The sequence below is a fragment of the Antennarius striatus genome, chromosome 9 (genome assembly GCF_040054535.1).
Source record: "Antennarius striatus isolate MH-2024 chromosome 9, ASM4005453v1, whole genome shotgun sequence".
In the NCBI taxonomy this organism is placed as follows: Eukaryota; Metazoa; Chordata; class Actinopteri; order Lophiiformes; family Antennariidae; genus Antennarius; species Antennarius striatus.
In genome coordinates this window covers 2,087,724-2,112,904 of record NC_090784.1, presented here as the reverse complement: position 1 = coordinate 2,112,904, position 25,181 = coordinate 2,087,724, and the positions used below count along the sequence as shown (strand labels likewise).

Sequence of the window (25,181 nt, the reverse complement as noted above, 5' to 3'; positions counted from 1 at the left end):
CCTTTAACACGCTGGTCTATAATTTTCTTTCTAACCTCCTGAGACAACCCTCTCCTTTGCTTTCCGCTTTTCCATGTTCAGTGCGGTACACACCACGTCACCAAACAGCACAGTGAGTATCACCCTTTAAATAGGCAGACTGACTACTTATGAGATTCAACACACCTGTGATGCCAATTACAGGACACACCTGAGTTATTCATGTCGCTCTGGTCAATTTTTGTTCAGTCTCTTACAGAGGTACCATCATTTTTGTCCAGGCATGTTTCAGTAGTTTCTTTTTAATTGTCGTTCAACATAATTAAAAAAAAAAAAGTAATGACTGATTTTGATTGTTTAATTTTCAATAAATTTGTATTCATTTTTACTTTTATAAGTTTCAAGTGTGTGTGTGTGTGTGTGTGTGTGTGTGTGTGTGTGTGTGTGTGTGTGTGTGTGTGTGTGTGTGTGTGTGTGTGTGTCCAAGGCCTTCAGAATCTAGAATGCAGGTGTCCCTGTGTGGCAAGGTGAGAAGTATGAAGCCGTTGCCGACAACGCCACCTGGGGGCTTTCACCCCAGCATATGAACAAGAGTTACCGATAAACAGGTTTCAATTTGGTCCAAGGCACACGGTTCAAAAAAATTCCACTGGACAAGAGTGTGATTTCCAATTATAAAAGACTTTTATTAAACAATTAATTTAAAATGAGGACAGACTAAATGAATACTACAAATATGATTATAAAGAGTATGAGGGATTACCAAAAACAGGGCTGGGGCTTACCACGACAGCGGTAACAAAAAGGGGAGAGATCCAAAAAAAACTACACTGCACCCGTGACACAGCAAACCAAAAACATGACTAAAGAACCACCACCAGGGGAACCGCTGCGGCTCTGGGCCCGCAGCACCTGTCAACGTAAAAAAGAACACAATTAGAAACAATAGATCAAGGCAACCCTCACACACTATAACCAAATATCAGTAAACCCTAAATAAACTGTCTAACACGCTAATTATCCAAAAAGAGGAAGAAAAAAAATTACTAAACAATAAATCAAATATAACCCACCAAACTGATCAATAATAATTCAACGAAAAAAATAACAAATGAATAAACTCAAGAAATTGGGAGAGTCTGCCCCTCTAATTAAAACCACCCTCCAGGGGTAGTGGCTCAGCGTCGATGAGAGGGTCGGGACGCCCTCTCTTGGCTCACGTTGAGGACTCTGGAGGACGCCGTATTATACGGCCTTGACCACCGTTAACAGGGCCTGAAGCCTCCAGATGAGCCAAACTCCGGAGCAGACACACAGGAACAGGAAGAAGTACGACGAACAAAGAACGAGGAACCAAGAACCAAAACAGCAGTGAGGCTCTCAGTTGCGATGACGGCCGCGCACTGCAAAAAAACAAATTAACTTAATTAAAATATGAATATAGGACATTACAAAATAACAAAAGTTACAGATAAACATCCTACCGGAGAGCAGGATCGAGGTGTCGCACGCGGCAGGAGGAGGAAGCCCGCAGCCCAGACTAGGAGAGGTGGTTCTGGGAGAGAACCATCATCCATAACGCGACACAGACCATCAGCAGCTTGATATAAAAAGGCAGACAACTAAGCGTCTTACCCTCAGAAAGCGCACCGCACGCACACCGGCCCAAGGGAGACAGCCCAGGTCCCAGTAACACCACACTGCTGGACGGGGCAAAACCGGAGTAAACACGGGGTCCATACACTGAATAAATCGAGGAGAGCGAGCATGCCTACCTTATTTTGCAACTTAATCTGCTCACCGCAAGACGCTGCCACGCCCAGCTGTCGGCTCCGTAAAGGAGGAAGAGGAAGCGGAAAAAGGACAGAGAAGGGTCCGACCAGGTCTACTTACACGGAACCACTCGCTAATTGTCTGCCACATTGCCCCCTCACGGTGGGGGGCAGTGCAGGTGTGGCACTGTCCTGCCACACCTGCACTGTGAGAAAATGGGCACATAAACAGATTCAATAGCCATGAGATCATGAGTTGGAGTTCTAAGGCCTGCTAGCTGCGCCTACGTTTTCCTAACATGTATGTGTCCTGTGATTGGATACTCACTCTGAGAAGGCGGCGCTATGCAGATGCAATGCAGATGCACATTTGAAAAGAAGTTCTTGTGTCTGATCCCTGAACTAGCTAGTTTGTTGCTGGATTTGTTGCGTGAATTAAAACACAAGGATAAACTGTACAACCAAGTCATGAAAGTGTTCTTGAGGAAAGAAAGGAGAGATTTTGTGTTTAAATAAGCCGTTTGAACAGCTGCTTTGGTGAGTACAAGCATTTTATTTATTTAATCTTTCATATTTGAAAGAGACTAAGTAGGACATCACTGAAGGCCTGGGTGTAAAATGCCACCACTGCATTTACTACTGATAAAACAAAAAAGAATAACTTTCTCAATCTAAACCAGCAGAGAGTTTGGTTTTCTACGTCAACTTTTTTTTAGAAATGTGTCTCCACTAAAGTTCGTCTGAAGCCTCATCTCATGCAGAGCTCACAGCTCTGAAAACAGACAGCAGCAACATAACGCTCCAGAAATAGTGTCCCTTTTCTCAGGGAAGCATCACAGTACAGACTGTCTCCACATCCAACAGGATCATTTGTATGAGAGAAAGAACTATTTGGTATCCAGAATAATGGGGACGCTGTCCCCAGACAGAGTAAATCGAAAATATTCATATCTGACCTCAAGAACAAGCTAAATAAAACCAAACAAATGTGCATCTACTTTTTTGTTCTGTGATGGTTTTCATCCACCTTTCAGGCCACCTGCAGATCTGTTGATAGGAATACATTGAAGAGTGATGACACTTCTTGAACCCCTTAACCAGAGGTAACAGGTGCATGCTGGGCAGTGACGTGCGGTGAGGTTCATGCTGGTGAGGCACTGATTCCATCATAATTAGATATAAAATATGAACCTACAGTTTAGCTTATTCACCATTTAATTAATTTTGAAAGTCTCAGATCAGAATTATTTACACATACAAACTAACACACAATTAGCACATTTGATTAAAAAAAATGTTGTTACCTACATGTTTGCTTACATGTTCAGTTTACTTATAAATGAAGTCCATGTGCAGCTCCTTCTGAACAAAAGCATCGAAAAAATGTTGAGTCGAGATATGTAATCCTCCGTTTTTATAGTAAGGCAAGGCGAGCAGAAAACAAATGAATGGCTGCACTTGACTGCAGATCGTAGTTTACTGTCACTTGTTCTGCGGGCGACGATTGAAGAATTCTCGTCCGAATCTCTGGGATCACCAGCGCCCCCTACCATGAGGCAAGACAACTGCGGGCCTCACTTAGTGCCTCTTTTCAGCGGTTTCAGGACCGCTCAACTCATAAGAACACTACACACATAGAGTTGTTGACAAACAACACTACATTCTATACATGAGCTAAACTATAGGAATTTAGTTCATAGAGCAAACGTGTTTGAACATTTTAATAGCTACATATAGAAAGATAGCATTCCGGGCTCACTATAGCACGCCAGCACAGCTAGTCGAGTCATGGGCGCAAACTCATGGTGAGGCTCGACTGGCTGGTGCCTCGACACAGGTCTCTAATCAGTATTTCAGGGGTAAATGTGAAAATTCAGCAATTTTGAGTAAAAATAACCTAAAATTGGTGACGTTAAACAGAAAATAACTTTATAATACACATCACAGGATAAATATAACCATTTAATTTATTCCTTCCATTTTTCGTTTTGCCTCACCTGCCGCGTCACTGGTGCTGGGTGATGATGGGTCTGAAGGTGCAGCACAAATAAGGTTCGACTTGTCTGCTTGAACTAGCTCCATTCAGTAAAGCTATTACATTAGCGTAGCCTGACGGCCCAGACCTCAGACAGATGCAGATAAGGTGACGTGGTTATTACAGCCTTTCTGCTATGAACTCTCATCTGATGCCTTCAGACCTGACAGGAGACACGATGCAGCTATTCCCTGGGTGATAACACAGCTTTGGCCTCGACAGGTTGAGTCGCCTTGGAAAGTTCTGCATAATATAATTCAAATGATGTTTTATAGTCACACATAAAATCATTCTCACTGTGACATAGAGTGAAATTCACTCTCCTCAACACAAGGAGGTTCGATACCAGGCACCAGCACTCACACAGCCTCAGTATTTAGTGCTCAAACAAGGATTTACTGCATGTCCATCCTTGTGGACAAACTGTCACGCACAAGAAACACACCAGGATGTCCTGCGGTATTTATCCTCCGCTCAGCTGAAGATCTGTCACAGGGATTGAACCGCCAGGAGCTCCCTGACAGATCACAGCTCATTCACAGATGACAGAAGCTGCTAAACAGATGACGATGCGTTCAAGTGCTACATGCTATTATCCCCACCACAAAGACTGAGTGGGCTGGTAAAATGGGTTCCAACTATACAACATTAATATTCTGGAGCGCAACTCATATTTGTCATGAAACTTTCTACATACAAGTTCTGAAGTTGCTATTTAGGGATTTTTGTCGTTTTAACTTTTATGTTTCCATGGATACAAGCTGAAGTCATTCTGACTTCCTAACCAACGTGGATGTGACAACTGAGTCCCAAAGTGCATCTTTTACTAATTAGAAATTTTTATTGTTTGAATTTTGTCCTCATTTCTATGGTTACGAGTTGAATCAGGGCTCAAACTGTGAGAAGGCTCAAATGAGGGATCGTGAGTATTTCCTGCCTGTTTTTGTGTGACCTGTGTGCATAATCAATACATTAACATGCAAACTATAACAGATGTATGAGAAAGCCGGTCAAAGTTCAATGCACACTGTTATGACAACGTACTCTGTTCGATTTGTATGCGCGTTGCATCAGCAGTACATCCTCAGTGAGGTCAGCTGCTTGACATGTTAGAATGAAGAAAGAATAAGGATGAGATTTGGAACCAAATCCATCCTGACCCCACTGGTCAAGAATGAGAGGCCACTGATCATGATTAGTGGTGAAGGGCTTCGGGAAATGATTTGGTAGTTTGGCCCTGAATAAATCCTTCATCCACAACTCATTTCAATTTCTTGAAGTAGGAAACAAACTTTCTTCACTCAGTAACAAACAATAATACATTGGTTCTTTTCAATGTGGATGAATATATAACAATATGACATTATACAACACAGGTACACCTCGGCTTACATCGCTCTCGATTATAAGTCGGTTTAAAAAAAAAAAAAAGGGAAAATAAAAAACAGGTTTAGGTCATTTTACTAGACTTTACATCTGCTTACGTGTCACCAGGAACTGATTAGCAACACAGGCCGAGGTGAACCTGTATCATCTTTATTAAACTTTTATTGTCACTCAAACAATGTTCCTTCTAATTTTTCTTTTGTCTGGGCAAACACACAAACTTCCTGAGCGCACTGGGGGCCATTGTCGGCAACATCAGATGTTCTCGCTGTGGCCTCACACCAGTATCACCCTTGTTCAAAAATGGATCATAACAAGTTAAATGGCTTTTTAAAAGAATTAAATTACTGCAGAAATTTTCATTTGTTTTTAATATAAGTGATTTGGCCCACTTGAAATGAAAAAGACAAAAATCTTGTTATTCATAAGCTGTGTAGTACGTTAATATGTGAGGGTCCTGCTTTGGCCGGTGAGGTCCACTTGTGGCCTGGCTTAAGATCTTGTTCTGGAAAAAAGGAAACATATACACCTTTCAGACGTAAAATTTTGTTCACATTAAAACATTCACATTTTGCACAATGATATCTGCTGTTGCTTGTGATACAGTGTAACTCTTTGTCTGTAAAATATCCAATTACTCTTTTTTTATTAGCATTTCTACTACCCATAAATTATGTATTATGTAGTAACAGCATTTAATCATTAATATCCATGAATAAAAAATCTTGATAAATGTCACTAGAATATGCATGAATCTGACTTAAACTTTATCTTATTTTCATGTGGTTGTACACTTTATCCAGGTTATCTAGAAGAGATCAAGAAGGTGGAGGATTTGAAGTACTTGGGGTCAACAGTCCAGAGCAATGGAGAGTGTGGAAAAGAGGTGAAGAAGCGTGTCCAGGCAGGATGGAACGGGTGGAGGAAAGTGTCAGGTGTGATGTGTGATAGAAGAGTTTCAGCTAAAATGAAAGGAAAGGTGTACAAAACTGTGGTGAGACCAGCGATGTTGTTTGGTCTAGAGACAGTGTCACTGAGGAAAAGACAGGAGACAGAGCTGGAGGTAGCAGAGATGAAGATGCTGAGGTTCTCTCTGGGAGTGACCAGGAAGGATAGGATCAGGAATGAGTCCATCAGAGGGACAGCACATGTTAGAGGTTCTGGAGATAAAGTCAGAGAGGCCAGACTGAGATGGTTTGGACATGTCCAGAGGAGAGATAGTGAATATATTGGTAGTAGGATGCTGAGTTCTGAACTGCCAGGCAGGAGGCCTAGAGGAAGACCAAAGAGGAGGTTTATGGATGTAGTGAAAGAGGACATGAAGGTAGTTGGTGTGAGAGAAGAGGATGAGAAGACAGGGTTAGATGGAGGACACTGATTCGCTGTGGAGACCCCTGAAGGGAAAAGCCCAAAGGAAGAGAAGAAGTACACTTAGTCCAGGTTAATGGCTTCGTCTGCTTCTAGCTTTGACCTTTCGTCGTGCATCGTTCCAGTTCCCAAAAAGACCCGGCCCAGCGAGCTGAACGACTTCCGACTGGTCGCGCTCACATCGCATCCGATGAAGCCTCTGCAGCAACAGTCTGCAGCTCAACACCTCCAGAACTAGAGAGCTGGTCATTGACTTCAGGAGGGACAGACCCCAACCCAGACCAGTTCTGATAGGAACGGAGGAGGTGGAGGTTGTGCAGACCTATAAATATCTTTGTGGCTGGACATCAAGCTGGGCTGGACCAGCAACACGAGGCAGCTGGACCAGAAAGCACAGAGCAGGATCTACTTTCTGAGGAGGCTGAGGGCATTCAATGTCTGCAGGAAGCTCCTGTGGATGTTCTACCAGTCTGTGGTCACCAGCGTCCTGTCGTACGCTGTGGTGTGTTGGAGACTAAGGCGGATCTCTCCAGGATGGAGAAGCTGATCAGGTGGGCCGGCTCAGTGGTCGGGATGAAGCTGGACCCTCTGGCAACGGTGGCAGAGAAGAGAACCTTGGACAAACTGCTGGACATCATGGACAATGTCAGCCATCCTCTGCACACCGTTACCAACAACCAGAGGAGCCTGAGAAGCCTGACCAGCCAGAGGCTGAACCCCCCCAACATGCAGGACCAACAGACTGAAGAACTCCTTCATCCCCCGAGCCATTAAACTGCTCAACTCCTCTCTGGGGAGATGAAGAAGAAGAAAGTCAACAGGAGAGCTGAGGGATGACACAGACAATGCACCAAAAACAATACAACCACTATAGACATTCACTATACCCATACTTAACCAGGCCTGTTTATTTTTTTTATTTCTTTTATTTCTATACCTATTTATGATTTTCTATTTGTATATTCTTGATGGGTTATTTATTGATCTTTCTACTACATTTTAAGTCCTGAAGGTGTCAAAGCGTCCTCCATCAGCTGGTGCCTGGCATTAACACCACCCCAGATATTAATATCTTATTAATAATTAATGAATATTCATGACTATGAAAACTATGAAAACAGATCAATATCAATATACCAACCCCAGCATGTGTAGCTCTGAATGAGGCTCTGGTTGCCTTTGGGGTGTTTTGCACCGGCGCCGTGACAAAAACCTGCTGCTTGGACAAGCCTGCCGTTAACTCACAGGTATTTCTCATCATGCCCTGGCCAGCGGGTCGGACCGCAAAGCAGAAACGCAGGAATCTTTCACAGTGGTAAACAAGAACTCTTCCTCTAAACTCTGAATATGCTGTGGCTTACTTATTTTTCCTGCCATGTTTGTGGAGGTAAATCATCTCCTCCTCTTGGCTGCGCCTGACGCACCCTAGAGACAATTCTATGATCTGTCCTCTTTGGTAGTTCTTCTAGATCAGGGGTGTTCAATTAAAAGTCATGGAGGTCCGGTTAGAAAAATTTACTCTTTGTAAAACGTCCGAACCCAAGTCCAGTTTGTGTTGTATAGCCGGCCTTTATGTCCACATTATCATTTATTAGAAATTGTCAATGAAGTATATGTTTAACTGAGTGCACAGCTAGGTTTTACCTCACCATAAATAAAAGTAGACCCAGGAAAATAATTTTCAAGCCTTTATGTTAGATTGAAGAACACACAAACCTCACAATTAAAAATAAAGTGCAAAAAGAGCTGAATAATCATTTTTCTCGTAAATTAAAGACATCCCAGCCTAAAGAACTGAAGGCCTACTCTTCAAGTAAAAAAACATGAACATGTTCAGAAAATAAAATAAAAACTGTGTCATTCAGGGGAAAAATGCAAACAGAACTTTCTTCATGAGAGGAAGGGGCATGTGGCCTGACAGTCATTTACATTTAGCTGCTGGTTTACTGTAAGATAGTCTGAATAACTGAATAATTGTTTGTCAGTAGACATGTAATAGCGTAATAGCTGTTAGCTGCAGAGTAGGAAACCCACATTTCTTCTCCATACATTATGATCCAGCTGACAGACTGACTTCAGTCTCCTTCTGGTCGAGACGATTCATGTTTTCTTCAATTCTAGCAAGTAATCCTGGTCCTGAAGCAGCAAACATTCCCACAACATGACTTTAGATTTTATGTCCAACTAGTTCAACTCTGAGCCAACTTCATTCTCCAGGATTCTACTTTGTTTATTATAGATTTGTTGAAAGATGTTTCAGTCTGAGGAAGACACCTGCAGCTCTGTACGTCTGTCAGTTCACACCTGGTTCAATAATACATCTCAACATTCATCATGTGACCACTTGCGATCACACCTCACATTCCCGTCTATGTAGATGATGATGATGCAATGATACATAGGTTTTATTGTCATTATGTTATATATTACTCAAGATGTTATATGTTATATACATAATGTTATATATTAAAATGTTATATATCACTGTCTTGTACCTCCTCCACTGTCTTGTACCTCCTCCACCGCATACTCTCCTACCTGGACGCCGGGGGCTGTGCCGTCAGAGTGCTCTTCTTTGACTTTTCAAGTGCCTTCAGCACCATCCAGCCCCGGCTCCTGCAGGATAAACTGACCTCCATGGCTGTGGACCCCTACCTCGTGAGCTGGATTACGGACTACCTAACGGACAGACCCCAGTACGTCCGTATGGGGGACTGTTTGTCTTCTATGGTGACCAGCAGCACGGGGGCGCCACAGGGGACCGTTCTATCCCCCATTCTCTTCACCCTCTACACATCAGACTTCAAGCACAACTCGGATACATGCCACATACAGAAGTACTCTGATGACACCGCGATAGTGGCATGTATCCGGGAGGGTGATGAGGGGGGGTACAGGGCATTGGTGGCTGACTTTGTGGAGTGGTGCCAACAGAACCAGCTCCAGCTCAACGTCTCCAAGACCAAGGAGATGGTGCTGGATTTCCGGCGGGCACCTCCCTCTCCACAGCCGGTGATCATGGAGGGCAGTGAGGTGGAGGTGGTAGAAAACTATCAGTACCTGGGACTGCAGCTAGACAGCAGACTGGACTGGTCACTCAACTCCAACTGTGTGTACAAGAAGGGGCAGAGCAGGATGTACTTCCTAAGGAGGCTGGCCTCCTTCAACATCTGTCCTAAGCTCCTTCTCATGTTCTATCAGTCCGTAGTCTCCAGTGTGCTGTCATACGCCATTGTGTGTTGGGGTGGGGGGGCCAGGAAAAGAGATATGGACCGTCTGAACAGACTCATCCGCAGAGCGGGCTCAGTGGTCGGGCTGAGCCTGGACTCTGTGGATATGCTTCTGGAGAGCAGGACCATGTCTAAAATTAAGGCCATCATGAACAACACCAGGCACCCCCTGCACACCACCTTCTCCCAGCAGAGAAGCACCTTCAGCGGCAGACTGCTGTCACACAGTGCCTCCACAGAGAGGCTGAGGTCCTCCTTCGTGCCCCGTGCCATCAGGGGGTACAATGACTCTCTCAGGAGGAGCGGGGGGGAGGTGGGGAGGTCAGCACACGGTTGAATGGATTCAATTTAATTTAATTTTATACTGTTAATATTTTTTTATTTTTTATTTTATACTGTTTTATATTTTAATTCAATTTAATACTGTTTATATTTTAATTTTATACTGTTTATGTTTTAATTTAATTTTATACTGTTTATATTTTAGTTATAGTTTAGTATATAAGTCCTGTTAGTGCTGTGTCTGTTAGTGTAGTGTATGTCTTGTGGTATGTCCTGTGATGTCAGTGTTTCCTTTTCTCCTGGTGTTTATCCAGTATTTATTCGTTATGTAATGCCTGAGCAGTGGATATATACACATTCCTCCGGGATTAATAAAGTATCTATCTATCTATCTATCTATCTATCTATCTATCTATCTATCTATCTATCTATCTATCTATCTATCTATCTATCTATCTATCTATTCATCCTGGAGGTACAGAAAATCACTAGGGTGGTCCGTTAGGTGTTCACACAAAAACTTTCATACATTTACATTAATTTTACTTTTTAAATAATGGAAACCTAATGCTGTACCTTTGGATTGTGGACTGTCTGGTGTACAGCAGGGCTGTCAGCTGATCATGTGAATCACTGGTGGAAATGGTTTCAGACCAGAAATGTTTGAAGACATTTTTTTTTTTTCGTTTGTTTTTAGCAAAGTGAATGAAGGTTCAGCACCAGCTTCATGCAGCACCAAACGATTCATCCAAAGGATGCAGCATCATGATAAAACATGAAGCGCCTCATCCAAAAATACAGATTGTTTGTCTGTCGTTAGTTTAGGTTGCTCAAACCTTCACCTGGAACAAACACTAACCAGACGTGAAGACTTAAATGTAATGATCTGATCCTGGACAAACCGTCCATCTCTCTAGTGCGACATGAAGTACTGAAGACATGAAACACATGAATCAAACATGTCCGGAGTTTCAATGAAATCCAATTTCCAGCGTATAATTCAGATGTTGGCAGCAGATGGGAACACTGGGCAAAGGAAGACGGGAGAGAACAGAATAACAGGGGCTGGTTGAGTTGGAGGCCAGCGCCATTCAGCGGGTTTCACCAGGCCTGGAAAGAGAGAACAATGTCGTTCTGTGTGTGGACTTGAAAGTGACACCTGTAAATAGAACACACAGATCCTGCCACTCAGATCTATTGAGGCCTGAGGATGAACAGGGTCACGGTGTTACCCCACAGTCTCTGACTCAATGAGGGTTCTGTGGGAGCCCAGGTCAAACCTGTGGGACATGAAATGACGCAAAACACAAAAGCGAGAGTCTTCATGTGTTGAGTAGAGTACAGAGGCCTGTGCATAGTAATATATACTGTATATATGCATGCATTGGATTGAATAATTAACTAGAGTCTCCTCTTAATTTCCCTTCAGAGATCAAAACAGTGAGCAGGAGAAAAAGAAAAGGTTCTACTTTCACATAAGCAGACAGAACAACAGCAAAAAAATGAGGTGTCTACATTTGAGCATCAAATCAAGGCCTTGGCACGAATATTACAATGTTTTCAGATGTGCTCTTTCAGATCCACGTACAAGTTTCGCTTAAAAAAAGTTGGGTCACAACTTCTTCTAAGTGTCCCACAGAACATCTGGTGGATCTGACTACAAACGGGACGTCGTTCTGTTCTTGTTTCCGTCAGATAGCTTCTCAACAGCGAGCACTGAGGCGCTGCATCCTGTAAAAAGATGGACATGAAATATTTGTGACGAGACGTCGTCCTCCTCCTCTGATTCCTCCTCTGAGCGTCTCTGAGGCGTTGGGTCTGAAGCTGCGTCTCGTCTCTGAGCAGCTGATGCATGCATGACGGCCTTCACCCGTCTGTGATCATGTGTGTGAGCGCCGTCTGCAGAAAGTGAGTCAGGAGGAAATGTGAGACGCATGGAGACGGTTTCACTCGCAGCGTTTTGCAGGAGGTTCACAGAAAGGACAGGAGGCGGGGCCCCTGGGGGCCACCCTCCCTCTGCACTTGTAAGTGAGGCTAAGTGCTTTGAACGTTAGCTTTGTTCCACTCCTATGAATGTTATGACAAGTTCCAAGGTGGGGTCTGTCTATAAATAAACCAGTCCTGCTGTTGAAACATACAGAAACATATGGCTTCAGCATTTCATGACTTCACTGAGCTGAGTGAGTCGTTTTCTCTCGTTTCTTTGACTCCTTAAGTGAAAACATGGCCGGGGGAAGAGGGAGATGTTTGAACGCGACCCCTAGCTGACCCCAGCTGAGCAGCCTTGGATCACAAAGGTTAGGCCCTTCCTCTTTCCACCGAAGCAGGGAAGTACTGAAGTATTTCTTTATCATGTGACCCACTGGCTGTTGGCCGGTTCAGCGACGCAGCTGCAGCTTCAACAAACACATACCAGAAGTGGTCAGTTCCTTTTTTACTGCCAGCGCCTGTGAAGGAATCCAGGAGTGGAGTTTTCCTTCACAGCAGCCGCTGAACCCAGTCGGTCACACACTTCTAGTGTGGGACTGTTGGGTGTCAGTAAAGCTCCAACTGAACAAACAAACCTGTTTACCTCAGGATTATCAGGTCTCAGGAAGCAGGCGGGATGTCGTCAGTGCAAACTAAGCGAAGGTCATATACACTGTTCACAAACATTAAAGGAACACTTAAATAAACACATTAGATCCATCAGATCTCAATATGAAGTTGGATATCTATACAAATAACGACAGAGCAATGTCTGGGGAACACAAGGATGCCAATCTTTTAATGGAAATAAAAGTTTTCAGCCTACAGAAGGCTCATTTGTGTAGACACCCTAAAATCAGAGTGAAATAAAGATGTGGCAGGCTAGTCCATTTTTAAAAAAAACTTAATTTCTGCGACTCAAAATGCTTTTCAGTATCTTGTGTGGCCCCCACCAGCTTGTATGCATGCTTGACGTCGTGTCATGCTCATAATGAGACTACGGATGGTGTTTTGTGGAGTTTCCTCCCAGATCTGCATGAGGGCATCCCTGAGCTGTTGTACAGTCTGAGGAGCAACCTGGCAACGTCTTCCAATGTCTTCATCCTCCAGGTACTGCCTGCATACTCCTGCCACATGAGGCCGTCGTGTATTAGGAGGAAACCAGGACCTACTGCACCAGCGTAGGGTCTGACAATGGGTTCAAGGATGTCATCTTGATACCTTAAGTCAGGTCTGTGCGTCCCTCCATGGATACGCCTCCCCAGCACATCACTGACCCACCACCAAACCTGTCATGTTGAACGACGTTGCAGGCAGCATAACGTTCCCCCATCTTTTTATTTACTCTGATCTTCAGTGCAGAACGTGTTGAGCGTCTGGAATCATACTGATCTACGATCTGTTTTTTCCATCTCCTAACATTAGAACTATTTACAGCACGCTTACACTGTAAAAGGTGAGGGTAAACGTCCCCCAATCGTCAGATTAATGCAGACTCCGGGTCTGCGCTCTCGTTTTTTAATTAGTGAACAACAAAAACACACGAAAGACAGTGGGAAGTGTGTGTCCAGTGATGTGACCCCAGGCTGCTGTGGATCTGCAGATGTCATGTGAGATGAACCCTCGTCACCATGGTAACGGCACAGGAAAGAACACAGGAGACACGTCAGAAGAGTCACTTTTAAAGTTTTATTCATTACGCTGCAGTTTGACTACAGCATAAGTACAAGCATAAAATCTTTGACTACAACAGCACTTAGAGCAACATTTTTTCATTTTTTTTTCTTCTTTTCTGTAAAAGTATTGCAATAACAGACCTTAGGCCTAAAACCTATTACATCACAATTGCTTAAATAAAAAGAGGCAAAAAATACACAACAATTTTACCTCTGCGTTTGGATATATATATATCAACTGTCCTGAAGACAGTCACATATATATCTAGATTTGAGCACAGAGGGGGGAGGGGAACGAGAAGGATTCATTTTGTAAATAAAGCAAACTGATGTTACAAAACCAATGATGGAAGCAGTCCTATGGTAACTGTCAGGACAGAGAATACCAAACCGTTGAAACGTCGTCATGGTCACGACCGATAGGAACAGTTACTGGTCGGCGGTCGAGTGCCGACCTCTGACACGTGGAAGGAGGGAGCGTGCTGCGTGGGGTGGGGGGTGGGGGGCAGAGGTCAGATACAAATCAGTCTGAGCCCAAGTTAGTTCTTCAAGCTAGTGCAGGAAACAAAAAAGGTCTGGTGAGGAGGAGAGCCGAGCGGAGCTCCAGCCGACGTCACGACCGACACGTCTCCAAATGAAAAACCACACGACTGCCACTGATTTGGTGCTTTGAAGAGAGAACGATGGCTGCTATGTACATCACCTATAGATAAGAATGAACATGCTCTGCGGTTATTGTACAGTGTTACGAGTCATCTTCAGTACATACTGTAAATAAACGGCTGCAGGTTAAAATGTTTCAGTATACTAAAGCCACATAGAACATCTTCATGTAGGAAAACAAACAAAAAAGAACTGATAGAAGTTAAATGACAGTCTGAACAGCATTAATCACTCGCTTCACGCTGGTGCAACTTTCCACTCTTGCCCCCCCCCCCCCCCCCAAAAAAAAACAACAACAAAAGAAACAAACAAATTGAGGGTTATTTTCCCTTAATGCTTCTCACTCTTCAACATTAATGGGACTGAATCCTCCTGGAATGGAGCTGAAATGCTTTAAACCAGAGACCGACGTCCAGTCGGAGCTGCAGCAGTGTGTGTGTGTGTGTGTGTGTGTGTGTGTGTGTGTGTGTGTGTGTGTGTGTGTGTGTGTGTGTGTGTGTGCTTGAGTCCACAGATTTATACTTTGGCAGATATACAAAGTTCCTGCTGAAACCAACTAAAATATTGTTAAGATCTATGAGTGCAGACCTCTTCCTTGTTTGGAAGTGCTCGTGTGTGTGTCCCCCCCCCGGAATAGACAGCGTCAGCTTTTTTTTGTTCAATGATTTACCAAGTGACTTGAAAATGCTGCACTGATGGGTGGTTTTCTTAAAAAAGAGCTTCGTAATCTAAGAGTTAGCGGATTCAGAAATAAACCACCAGCAGGAGCCAAAGCGCCGCAAAAAAAAAGCTCTTAGATGATCCAATAAACAAGTGAATAATATCCGTTCTCAACGTTAATCCAGAGGTTCTCAGCCGTATCATCACAGACTATTATTTATAGCAAAATATTACTAATTTGTATTTGTGTTGCAACCATATCCTAAGCATACTGCAAACCAGGTTTTCTCATTTAAAAAAAAGACAAAGCACGTTTTTTTTTAACTGTAGGCATTTAGAAATTTGATGCTGCCTTCTTAAAATTCTTATATTGTCTATACATTATATTACATTATTCACAACATTTTTTTGTGGTTTCTACCCATTGGGTAGGATATGTGCATAATATATTCAAGTTATATACAGCACCTTACAAACAAACATGAAGAAAGACAGACTACTGAAAAAAGCACCGTTGGAAGTGAGGCACAACGAAGGTGGGAGCTTTTTGAGTGCAAGTGGGTTCCTATGTCTGCTCCACACGCTGGTCAGATTACTGGTTGGAATGGTTTCAGCTGCTTCCCCTGGTCTGAACGCTCCTGTCTGGTAGAATGGAGGCCGGTGAGCGCGCTCAGACCAAACAGAATTTCTCGTTTCGCGTTTCAGCTCCGATCAAACGGAGCTTTTTTTTGTCGGCGACGGGATCAGATTCATCTGAATGACATCAGCCCACGGCTTCACAAAAGACACACACATCTTTTTTTTTGGCCAAACCTGGGCTAGTGTTTCCTCAACACATTTCTGCTCCACTCTGCCAGACAGGAGGTTCGAGTCCAAAATAAAACACCCGCAAAGGATTCCAAGCAGCAGTTTGACTGAGGTGTGATCTGCTCAAACATGAACATTAGGCACCTTATTTACTCACATAATAGTAACATGCAAACCTCCTTGTAGAAAACATAAAATTCATCTTTATATCCTCGATTTACAAGCTATGACTGTGCAGACAGAACAAGGCAGAAAAAAGATAAGCAAAAGAACGGAAAAGAGAGGAGGAGGTCGGGTCAGTCAGAGGCAGAAGTGAGACAAACGTCTCTTCTCCCCCAGCGGAACCAAACGAAGGACCGCACGTCGTCTCAACGCTTTTACTTTTGACTGCAGATTTCTCTCCCAACAGCATGAGTAGAGGGACAGGATGGACAGACGGACGAGGGGAGGGGGGGGCATGACAAGCAGCAGTAGCAACAATAGCAGCAGCAGCAGCAAAAGCAATAGCAGCAGTGATGTAGTAACACACACACACACACACACACACCCACACACACACACACACACACGACCGTAGAGCCAGATGGACACACAAACACTCACACACTGACGGATTCAGGAGGTTTTTAGTGCACGGGGTGGGGGTGGGGGGTGGGGTCAGCAGGTCACGCTGCTGATGATCAAACGCTCATCCACGCTGGCTACTAGTCACACAGCAGAGGCTAGTCGCGTGTTAGCTGGAAACGTTGAATTGAATGGTATCTGGGTTTCTGTGGGTCTGTTAGGAACCGATGACGGGTTTTCAAAGTTTGTTCTCAACATTAGGAACTAAAATAAAAATATCAAGCTCCAGTTGAACTCCAATGGAACTAAACAACAGGTGAAAAAAGATGAGCGAATGGGAGGTCTGACAGGAGCGAGACATTTATAAAATAAAATAAAAACCATCCTCTAATCTCCTCAAAGTCCAAAATGTTTACCCAAGATGTAGGAATTTAAATTTAGCTTCCTCAGATCTTCTTCCTCCTCTCCAAACCACGCACTATTTGTTTCAACTCACTGCTTCTTACCTCACAGTACAAAAAAAAAATCAATAGTATGAACCTGGAACATCGAGTCAACCTCATCTGACGCACACCGGTACGACCGGCATTCAAAACCCTGAAGAGCTTTATTAAATCAGGAATTAAAAAGGAGAATAAAACCCTTAAAAGGTCTAAAAGTCTATTAAATGAGAAAATTTAAAAAAAGTAACCATGGATATGAACCGGGGTCAGCTGTGTGGGAACGCACCGCTGTCACACACTCCTGACGACAGCGTGACCGCGTGAAAGGAAGCCTTTCTGTCGTTTGGACGACTTTGTGCCTTCAGTTTTGTTTTGTTTTCCCCACAAGAGAAAATCTGTTGGATTTCTGTGACAACTCTGAAATTCAGAAAATCTCCAAGTCTGGCTTTAAGGAAATTTTAATGTACAATGTTTTAATTTAGACCAAAAAACTAGTATGTCCTTGAATCTGAAAACCCAGACAAAGCTGCCAGCAAACACATCAACACAAACATGTGCACACACACACACACACACACACACACACACACACACACACACACACACACACACACAACACACACACACACTACACTGCCAGGAGCTTTAAGTGCTTTTCTGAGTTGTTAAAAGGTCTAACCAGTGTGTGCGCACGCACACACACACACACACACACACACACACACACACACACACACACACACACACACACACACACACACACACACACACACACACACAAACACACACACACACACACACACACACACAACCAAACACGGGCTCCACTCCAGTCTCCACTTTAAAGGGCTTGGCGGACTCTACATCATTCGAACACACTTTTCCTACACGCGGATGGAAGCAGGGCTGATGAACAGTGAACCACAGACACTGTTAGATGTGGGTGGGGGCAGAAAGAAAAGGAAAAAAAAAAAAGGGGTGGGGTGGGGGTGGCGCTGAACATAAGACAGAGAATGTGCAAGAGCAGAGGAGAAGGCAACGATGAGCAGAGAAAAAGGCTTGATTTCAAAAAGGTTTTCTTTTACAAAAAAGGACCCTCCCATAGCCCTTTGACCTTTGACCTCCACCACGGACAGTCTCCTTTTAAAAACCTGATCGCTGCGCTGGCGGACGCAGGCAGGAATCTTCACTTTGTGTCGTTTGTGGCTTTAGAGACGCGAAGACGGAAAAAAGCCCAGCTTCTGGTTTTTTTTTTGTTTTTTTTAATCGTTTCACTGTCATGGCGGCGGCGGGGGGGGGTCGTGTTCAGTGTGGCGGTTGGCAGAATGCACTGTGCATGAGGAGACGAGTGGCGAGGAGGGCGGGCACGCGCGGGCGGGCGAGCGAGGGGGGGGGGACAGGAAGTGTCAGGTGCTCATATGCTGCTTGTGACCAGGCGCTGGGCAGACGTCTAACATATGTGGGGTTTATTGGGACGCCGTGTCGTTCGGGGGGGGTGGGGGGTCGAATTATATCTGGAAATGTTAGTAGGAGCGAACCGGATCTCACCAGGCAGCTCTCGTCTTTCTGGGGGCCTCCTCCGGTCGGAGGAAGCCGACTGGAAATCTTGCAACAAAATGAGGAAAGCAGGAAGCGCCGGTCCGCCCAGAGGCCGGCCACGAGGCAGACGTCCTCCTCGCTAAAGCCCCCGCGCTCCGACGCCGGCGAGGGTTTAGCTTTACTAAGTCTCACTGCGGTGAAAGCAGACAGATGTTGTAGGCTGGGTATAAGTACTTCTTGCGGTTTTTCATAAAAGGAAGGACACAAGCTTATAATACTTGGGGTATTTTTCTTTTCGGTTTTTTTTTTTTTTTGCTCCCAACTGTTTGAACAACTCTGGAGAGCCTCAGTTCAGTCCGTTATCAGTCCGTTTATGAAAAGGATGAAAAAAAAATAAGACAAGCATCATCATCACATAAAATAATTTCCCCTCTCCTCTTTTACAACAAAAAGATAGTGCAACTTTTAGATAACCTTTCTTGTGTTTTGAATGTTAGAACAAGTCATCCCCCTCTGCTTTGCTTCCTCATGAACCTTGGCACTAAGATTTGGGTTTTTGTGAGTCTCCTTGTTTTTCTTGTTGTTCTCTGTTAAGTCCTTGATTCTCAGTTCTTGCTTTGTGCACAGATCCCGGTCCAAAAAAACAAACAAAAAAAAAGGGTCGTCCTCAGATCCCCAGGACAGAGCCGTCACTCGTGGGGGAGGACAGAGAACTCTGCAATCTGTGCTAAGCGGTATGTTCCTTTCTCACGTGGAGGAAACGCAGTGCATACATCCTGCCCCCCCCCCCAGCAGCGCCGGCCGTGTGAAGGACGAACATGGGAAAGAAACCGACGTGAAATCAACTCGTGTTTCATCGCTTTCCTTGTTTTGTTGTCGCTAAGGTTGATAATTATTTGTGCATGGGAGTGTGGAGAGAGAGACAGACAGAGAGACAGACAGAGAGACAGACAGAGAGACAGACAGAGAGACAGACAGAGAGACAGACAGAGAGACAGACAGAGAGACAGACAGAGAGACAGACAGAGAGACAGACAGAGAGACAGACAGAGAGACAGACAGAGAGACAGACAGAGAGACAGACAGAGAGACAGACAGAGAGACAGACAGAGGGACAGACAGAGAGACAGACAGAGGGACAGACAGAGAGACAGACAGAGAGACAGACAGAGAGAGAGAGACAGACAGAGAGACTACTACTTGTAGGTGATCCCGGGTGAAGAAGAGAGACAGTTTTTCAGTCTGGGGTGGGCGCCCCCGCTCCCCTTTTCTTCACACCAGGTCCTCTGGTGTACCGTCCTTGGCCTTGGCAGGTACTATTGTGCTTTCTGATTGGCTCTGCTGCTGGATCGTCCTGCCCCCCGGCCCCCCCGCCCTCTGGTTATTGCTGTGCTGGTGAAGAAAGAACGCTGAGCCGGGGTAGTGTCCCATCACCTCGCTGTACGCCGGCGGGGGTCCCTCCATGCGCCCGTGGTTGCTGGAGTTGGCCACGCTGATGCCCGAATTGCTGCTAGGCGGTCTCGGGCCACCTCCCAGCATTCCTCCGACTCCGCCCCCCACCCCTCCCAGTCCCCCGCCTCCTCCCATGTCAATCAAGTCACTGTCGTAGATGGTCCGATTGGGCGGCGCCCTCACCGACTCACGGTTGAGCTCCATCTGCTGCTCGGGGTCCCGGAGCTGCAAGGTGCAGGGCCCCTGGTATGGGGGGGGCTCCTCGCCGTCCGACAGCGAGATGGTGGGGGGCAGGTCGATCTGATGCTGCAGGTAGGGGTAGGTGGGCTGGAAGCGGCTGAATCGGTCTCGTTGCATGAAGGAGGGAGCAGTGAAGCGATCCCGTGCCTGGGGAGCGTATAGTACCTGGGGGGGGGGGCAGAGAGTCAGAACATGAAGGACACAACATGAAGATAATATAGATAATATAGGCTATATAATTTTTATACTGTACTGTATTTTTATACTGTAATACTGTACTACATCTCAAAACACTGGTTTCATCCAGTTTACATGGCCAGAGCTGTGACAGGGAAACACTTTACACTCCCCACAGCTAGGGGGCAGTGTCACATGACTTGTTTGACTCTTTTCCATCCAAGATAAGTGAACTACAGCGGTAAACAGACGGACCAGAACACCAGGACCCTTGTAGTGAACGGTACCACAGATTCCTGCCCAGACTCAGATCCAACATCACGACGGTCTCCTCTCCACCCGTGCTGGTGTCGTGTTCCCACTTACAGATGGAGGTGATGAATAACAATTACCCACTGTCACCAAGGACATCAACAGATATTAGTGTTTTCCCTGCTCTGGATGGGGGTTCTGCTTGGGGGAGACATACCAGCGTTCTCCTCCTCCAGCCTTTGTCAGAGAGCTTTACCCCAATTAGCTCCTCAGACTGTGACTACATGATCCATTTCTTCATGTCTCATATTTCTACCCAGCTCCACACGTTTCCACTGTTATCAGAGGAAACCCATTTCAATTAGTGGCGCTGGCTCTAATAGTCAGACCCCAGGAACAAAGCAGTCTGATGGGGAGAACGACGGAGGATCAGGGCAACCGAAGGGAGAGGTGAGAAAGGATTAGGAAGAAAGGGCTGCTGAGATGAAGAGAACCACAAAGATAAAGACAGAGGGAAACAGAGGAGAGATAAAATTGAAAAGACGGACAGATGAAGGAGGGAGGGGGGAGGAGAGAGAGGTGTGTGCTGATGGAGGGTGCAGAGCGCAGCAGAGCAGGGCAGCTCTCAGACGGCTGTCTAGACAGTGTCAGGGGAGGTGTTGCTGATTAATGACGCACCAAAAACCATCCACCCCCTACCACACACACACACACACACACACACACACACACACACACACACACACACACACACACACACACACACAGTTTATCAGCCACCCACACTCATCGGCTGTGTCTCCCTCGGTGTTCGTCTCTCCATGGCCTTTTCCTCCCCCCCCCCGGTCTCTCTGGGAGCTTCAGCACTGACACCATTTCTGCCTCCCTTCATCCTCCTGCACCTCCTCTCCCCTGACTCCTTCACCCATCCTCTGCTCCTTAACAGCCTGCTCTCCCCATCTTCTCTGCCCTTTTCTTTGGTTTACACCCCAGGCTTTGAGCCGCCTACATGAAAGCCAGCATTGATTCATTTGTCATGGGGTAAAGTTGCCATTGTGCCAAAGTTAAGAGCCACATCTAGGTTAATGAACCCAAGTGTGCACCCGCTGGTCACAACCCCTCACACGCCTGGAAATGCTGTGTTACCAGTCACGTGATCGGTGGAGATGGAGTGTGAGAGCATCTCCTCCATCTGACACCGTTCAGCAGATCACTGCTCACACACACTCCACTGCTCACACACACTCCACTGCTCACACACACTCCACTGCTCACACACACTCCACTGCTCACACACACTCCACTGCTGCCGGTTTGCTCTGGTGTGTTTGTGACGCCTTGACGAGACGCCAGGTTTGACTTCTTTGGAGAACATGCGCCGGAAAGACGGACATGCTTCCATTCCTGAATGATCAAATATCTAACAACAAACTGCATATGTTGGGATGTCGGTCAGGACGAAAATAGTGTCGTTTTAATTGGCCAAAATAATAGATTGCTTTTCTGTGTTCCGTATACATTAATTTACATACTGAATATTTCATTGAGATAAAGTATTTTGTTGAATAAAAACTTTAGAAACCTTTAGAAACCTATAGAATCCCTGTTTTGGATAAATAAAGTATATCTATCTATCTAGAAGACTCCACAGCAAAGATGAAGTGGAATTATTTTCAATTTGTTTCTAATAGTTTCTTTAATTTATTTACAGACCCTGCCTGTTGCATTGGCAACAGGATGAAGGTCTCCACACAATTCAATATATTTTGATGTTTCAAATCAAATTCAACGCCTTGAGACTTTTTGAAGGTTGTAACATGGTGGAAGACACTTTGGTATCGATGCTTTCTGAGTAGTTTTGTGCAAACATCTGTGGTTCGTCTGCAAATCTATCAATCCATGTGAACCTACTGTGGTAGCAGCTAACGGTCTGTGTGTGTAACGCGTGGCCGTAGCCCTGCCTTCCCTTGGAGCTGGGTTTAACAGGGGTTAGTAGTGTGGGGGGGCTTACCTCCGAGGCACCTTGTCGAGAGCTGCTGTCTGAAGGCCACAGACACCCATCCTGCAGACGGACACCATGGAAACAAGAAGAAACAAAAATCACATTTTCAAAGCTGATTTTAACAATTTTCATTCTGCATCTCTGCTTCTTCCGTGTTGATAAAGAGATTACTTCATCTTGCCGAACACGTGATGTGTATTTAGCAATCTTCTAAAGTCGCGTGAGATTTACTGCCATCGATAAAGCTTTAAAAACACACATCATTACAGATTTGTTTTGCCTGGGATGGGTTTTGACTCAAGACCATTAAGCTGACTACAAAAACTTTCCCGCTTAACAAAAAGGATGAAAAGGGAAGAAAACAGCCAACAAAGATGAACAACTTAACTAGGACACAAAAGATGAAACAACAATGCTGAGAGACGCCTGATGGCCTCAAACTCAAACCCCTTCCAGTGATGGAACAATACCATCATCAGGCAGACGGCTCCTGTCTTCAGGAATAGGCTCGATAAACGCGACATCAAAAACACACAAGAATCAAATATCTGCAGTTTGCCTTCATCTACATTTGGCTTAAAGATCTTTTCTGAGGCGACACAGTCAACAATATTTAGTGAGAAAAAAAGAAACATGAAAAGGACAAGTATGCATTCATCCTGGTTGTTAATATGTCTTTTAGGAGCAAAGGCCATTGGCTAATTTTTCAAATAGCTCTTTTCTGAGATACCAGGCTCTTTGTTGGCTTTTTGCTTTCAGATTTTTCATTTATGATCCTTTCTTTTTTGCAATGTGTCTGTTTCTGTTTGCATAATTTGTGTTTTGTTTGGACGCACAGGGGCAGACGGCTCGAGGAGAGATGAAAACACTGAATGAGAGGTTATTAGATGAATTTAAATGATCTGTAATGGGACAATCAACAGTAGAGAAGCTCTTATCTGTTTTTCAGACAATGATCTAGAAGCTGTGGACCAATAATTTAGCATCACGGATCATATTATGTGCCTGATCCAGTGTGGTAAATGCATGTGTGTTTGTCCAAGAGTGTTGAAATGTCAGTATGGGGGCAGAGCTGAGGCTGTCTAGACAGCTCTGTGGTGAATTAAACATCAAGGCCTGACACAGGCTGGCTCTGAAGGAACCAATTCAGCAAGTTCACCTAACAGACTGGAGCAAAGCTGTTACCTCAGTGAAACTGGGGCAGCCTCCGACTGGGATAACAGGATTCATTTAGCACAGCGCAGCATTACTGGGAACAAACTGGTGAGCTATGTTTGTCCTGCTCCAGAATATAGAAATGAACTGTCACAATGAGCACATTGGGACATCCAGCGAGAACCGACGAACAGACAGAGCTTTTCAGACACTATTATCTTAGATCAAATGTTATTGGCAAAGTCGCTGGAAGAATAGCGCTGCCAGACCAAATAAACGCAGCCCAACACAAACAGTGTTATTGTGTTCCCTCCACTCGGAGTGTTACCGACCTGCTGCAGGGCATGGTCGTGTCGGCGGGCCTGGCTCTGCCTCGTGATGAAGGACCAGGTGGAGAGCTTGTAGTGGTTGAGCAAGCAGATGATCACCACCACCATCACCGTCATCACCACGATGATGATGACGATCTGAACAAACTCCAGTTCAGCTGCACAAACACACAGGAGAGAGAGGGAGATTAGCATCACACATTTACAAGAGACGCACGTGAAATGAACTGCAATTGTGAAATTACCACAAACTCAACAACAGCATGGCATCCATTTGTCACCTGATGCACCTGCACTGATTAGATGTTATTATTGTGATCATTAACGGATCGTTTTAGGAAGACACCAACCAGCCACTGGTGGTTGTGTTGTTTTTCTCAACTGGGAAATGATATTTAGGACTGAAAACATCTGAAGGGAAACTTTCAGCTTTCTTTTCTGTTTAAATGAGCAGTGTTACATTTCTGTGTCTTCGGCCTGCATGCAGTCATTTGTCCTCCAGATGACACGTTTCACCAGCTCCCGGCTGTCGTCTGAACCGCAGATTGTATCTAACAATAACAATAAGAATAATTCCATCGCTGTGCTTCTGATCGATCAACCAAAATGTTTCAGATATATTTTTCTGCCCTTTTTAGCCATACAAGCAAACTTTGAACAGAAACTGCCCATCATTAAGTTTCCTGAACTGCGGTAATGGAGGCTGAAAAAACAGTGATGAAGCTGCTTTGTATATAAACCATGACCCTGTTTATTAGCTCTTCCTCACCTAAAATGTTTCAGAAATATATTTTATTGCACTGATTTAGATTTAATACAGACTAGTTACTAGTTACTAGTTCATCTGCCAGCACAGGGTCTCCTGGTCTCTGCAGCACACAGCATCTGGGTGTAGGACTTCTCAAAGCACGAGGGAGTAAGAGAAGTTTTATTTTACGGCTTTCACTCATCAGTATGTAAAGTATGTCTTTCTACAACACATAAAGGCCAGTATTATAACCATAACACACTTCCATGGGAGAAACTGCTGTAATTAAATTTAACCAGCAGGGGGAGGCAGAGGTCAAAGTCCACGTCAGTCTGTCACAGCAAGTCAACTGGGTTTGGGATTCAGGGAAGTCTTCAAATCACAACACATGAACCCACAGCAGTGTCTCTGTGCAGACAACACCACAGACACACACACAGCCACAGACACACAC

General features: G+C 44.8%; 1 protein-coding gene and 1 long non-coding RNA gene across 5 annotated transcripts in view; both read right to left on the bottom strand.

Annotated features, from left to right (window-relative positions):
* Positions 1-1,050: 1,050 nt before the first annotated feature.
* LOC137600886 (uncharacterized) lies at positions 1,051-1,720 on the bottom strand. Its single transcript, XR_011037003.1, has 3 exons — positions 1,615-1,720; positions 1,464-1,534; positions 1,051-1,382 (listed from the first exon to the last, which is right to left on the bottom strand). It is a non-coding gene; the product is annotated as an uncharacterized lncRNA (long non-coding RNA).
* Positions 1,721-13,690: 11,970 nt separating this feature from the next.
* LOC137601085 (low-density lipoprotein receptor class A domain-containing protein 4-like) overlaps positions 13,691-25,181 on the bottom strand; it is a 185,368-nt gene continuing 173,877 nt past the window's right edge. For 3 of the 4 annotated variants that reach the window (XM_068323085.1, XM_068323087.1, XM_068323088.1), the window contains exons 4-6: positions 23,983-24,137; positions 22,505-22,555; positions 13,691-20,229 (exon numbers count right to left, since the gene is read on the bottom strand). In XM_068323085.1, the coding sequence (XP_068179186.1) occupies positions 19,645-20,229; positions 22,505-22,555; positions 23,983-24,137 (791 nt within the window). In that variant the 3' untranslated portion in view covers positions 13,691-19,644. The remainder of the gene's footprint in view (positions 20,230-22,504; positions 22,556-23,982; positions 24,138-25,181) is intronic. The other variant, XM_068323089.1, reaches the window with a different exon arrangement.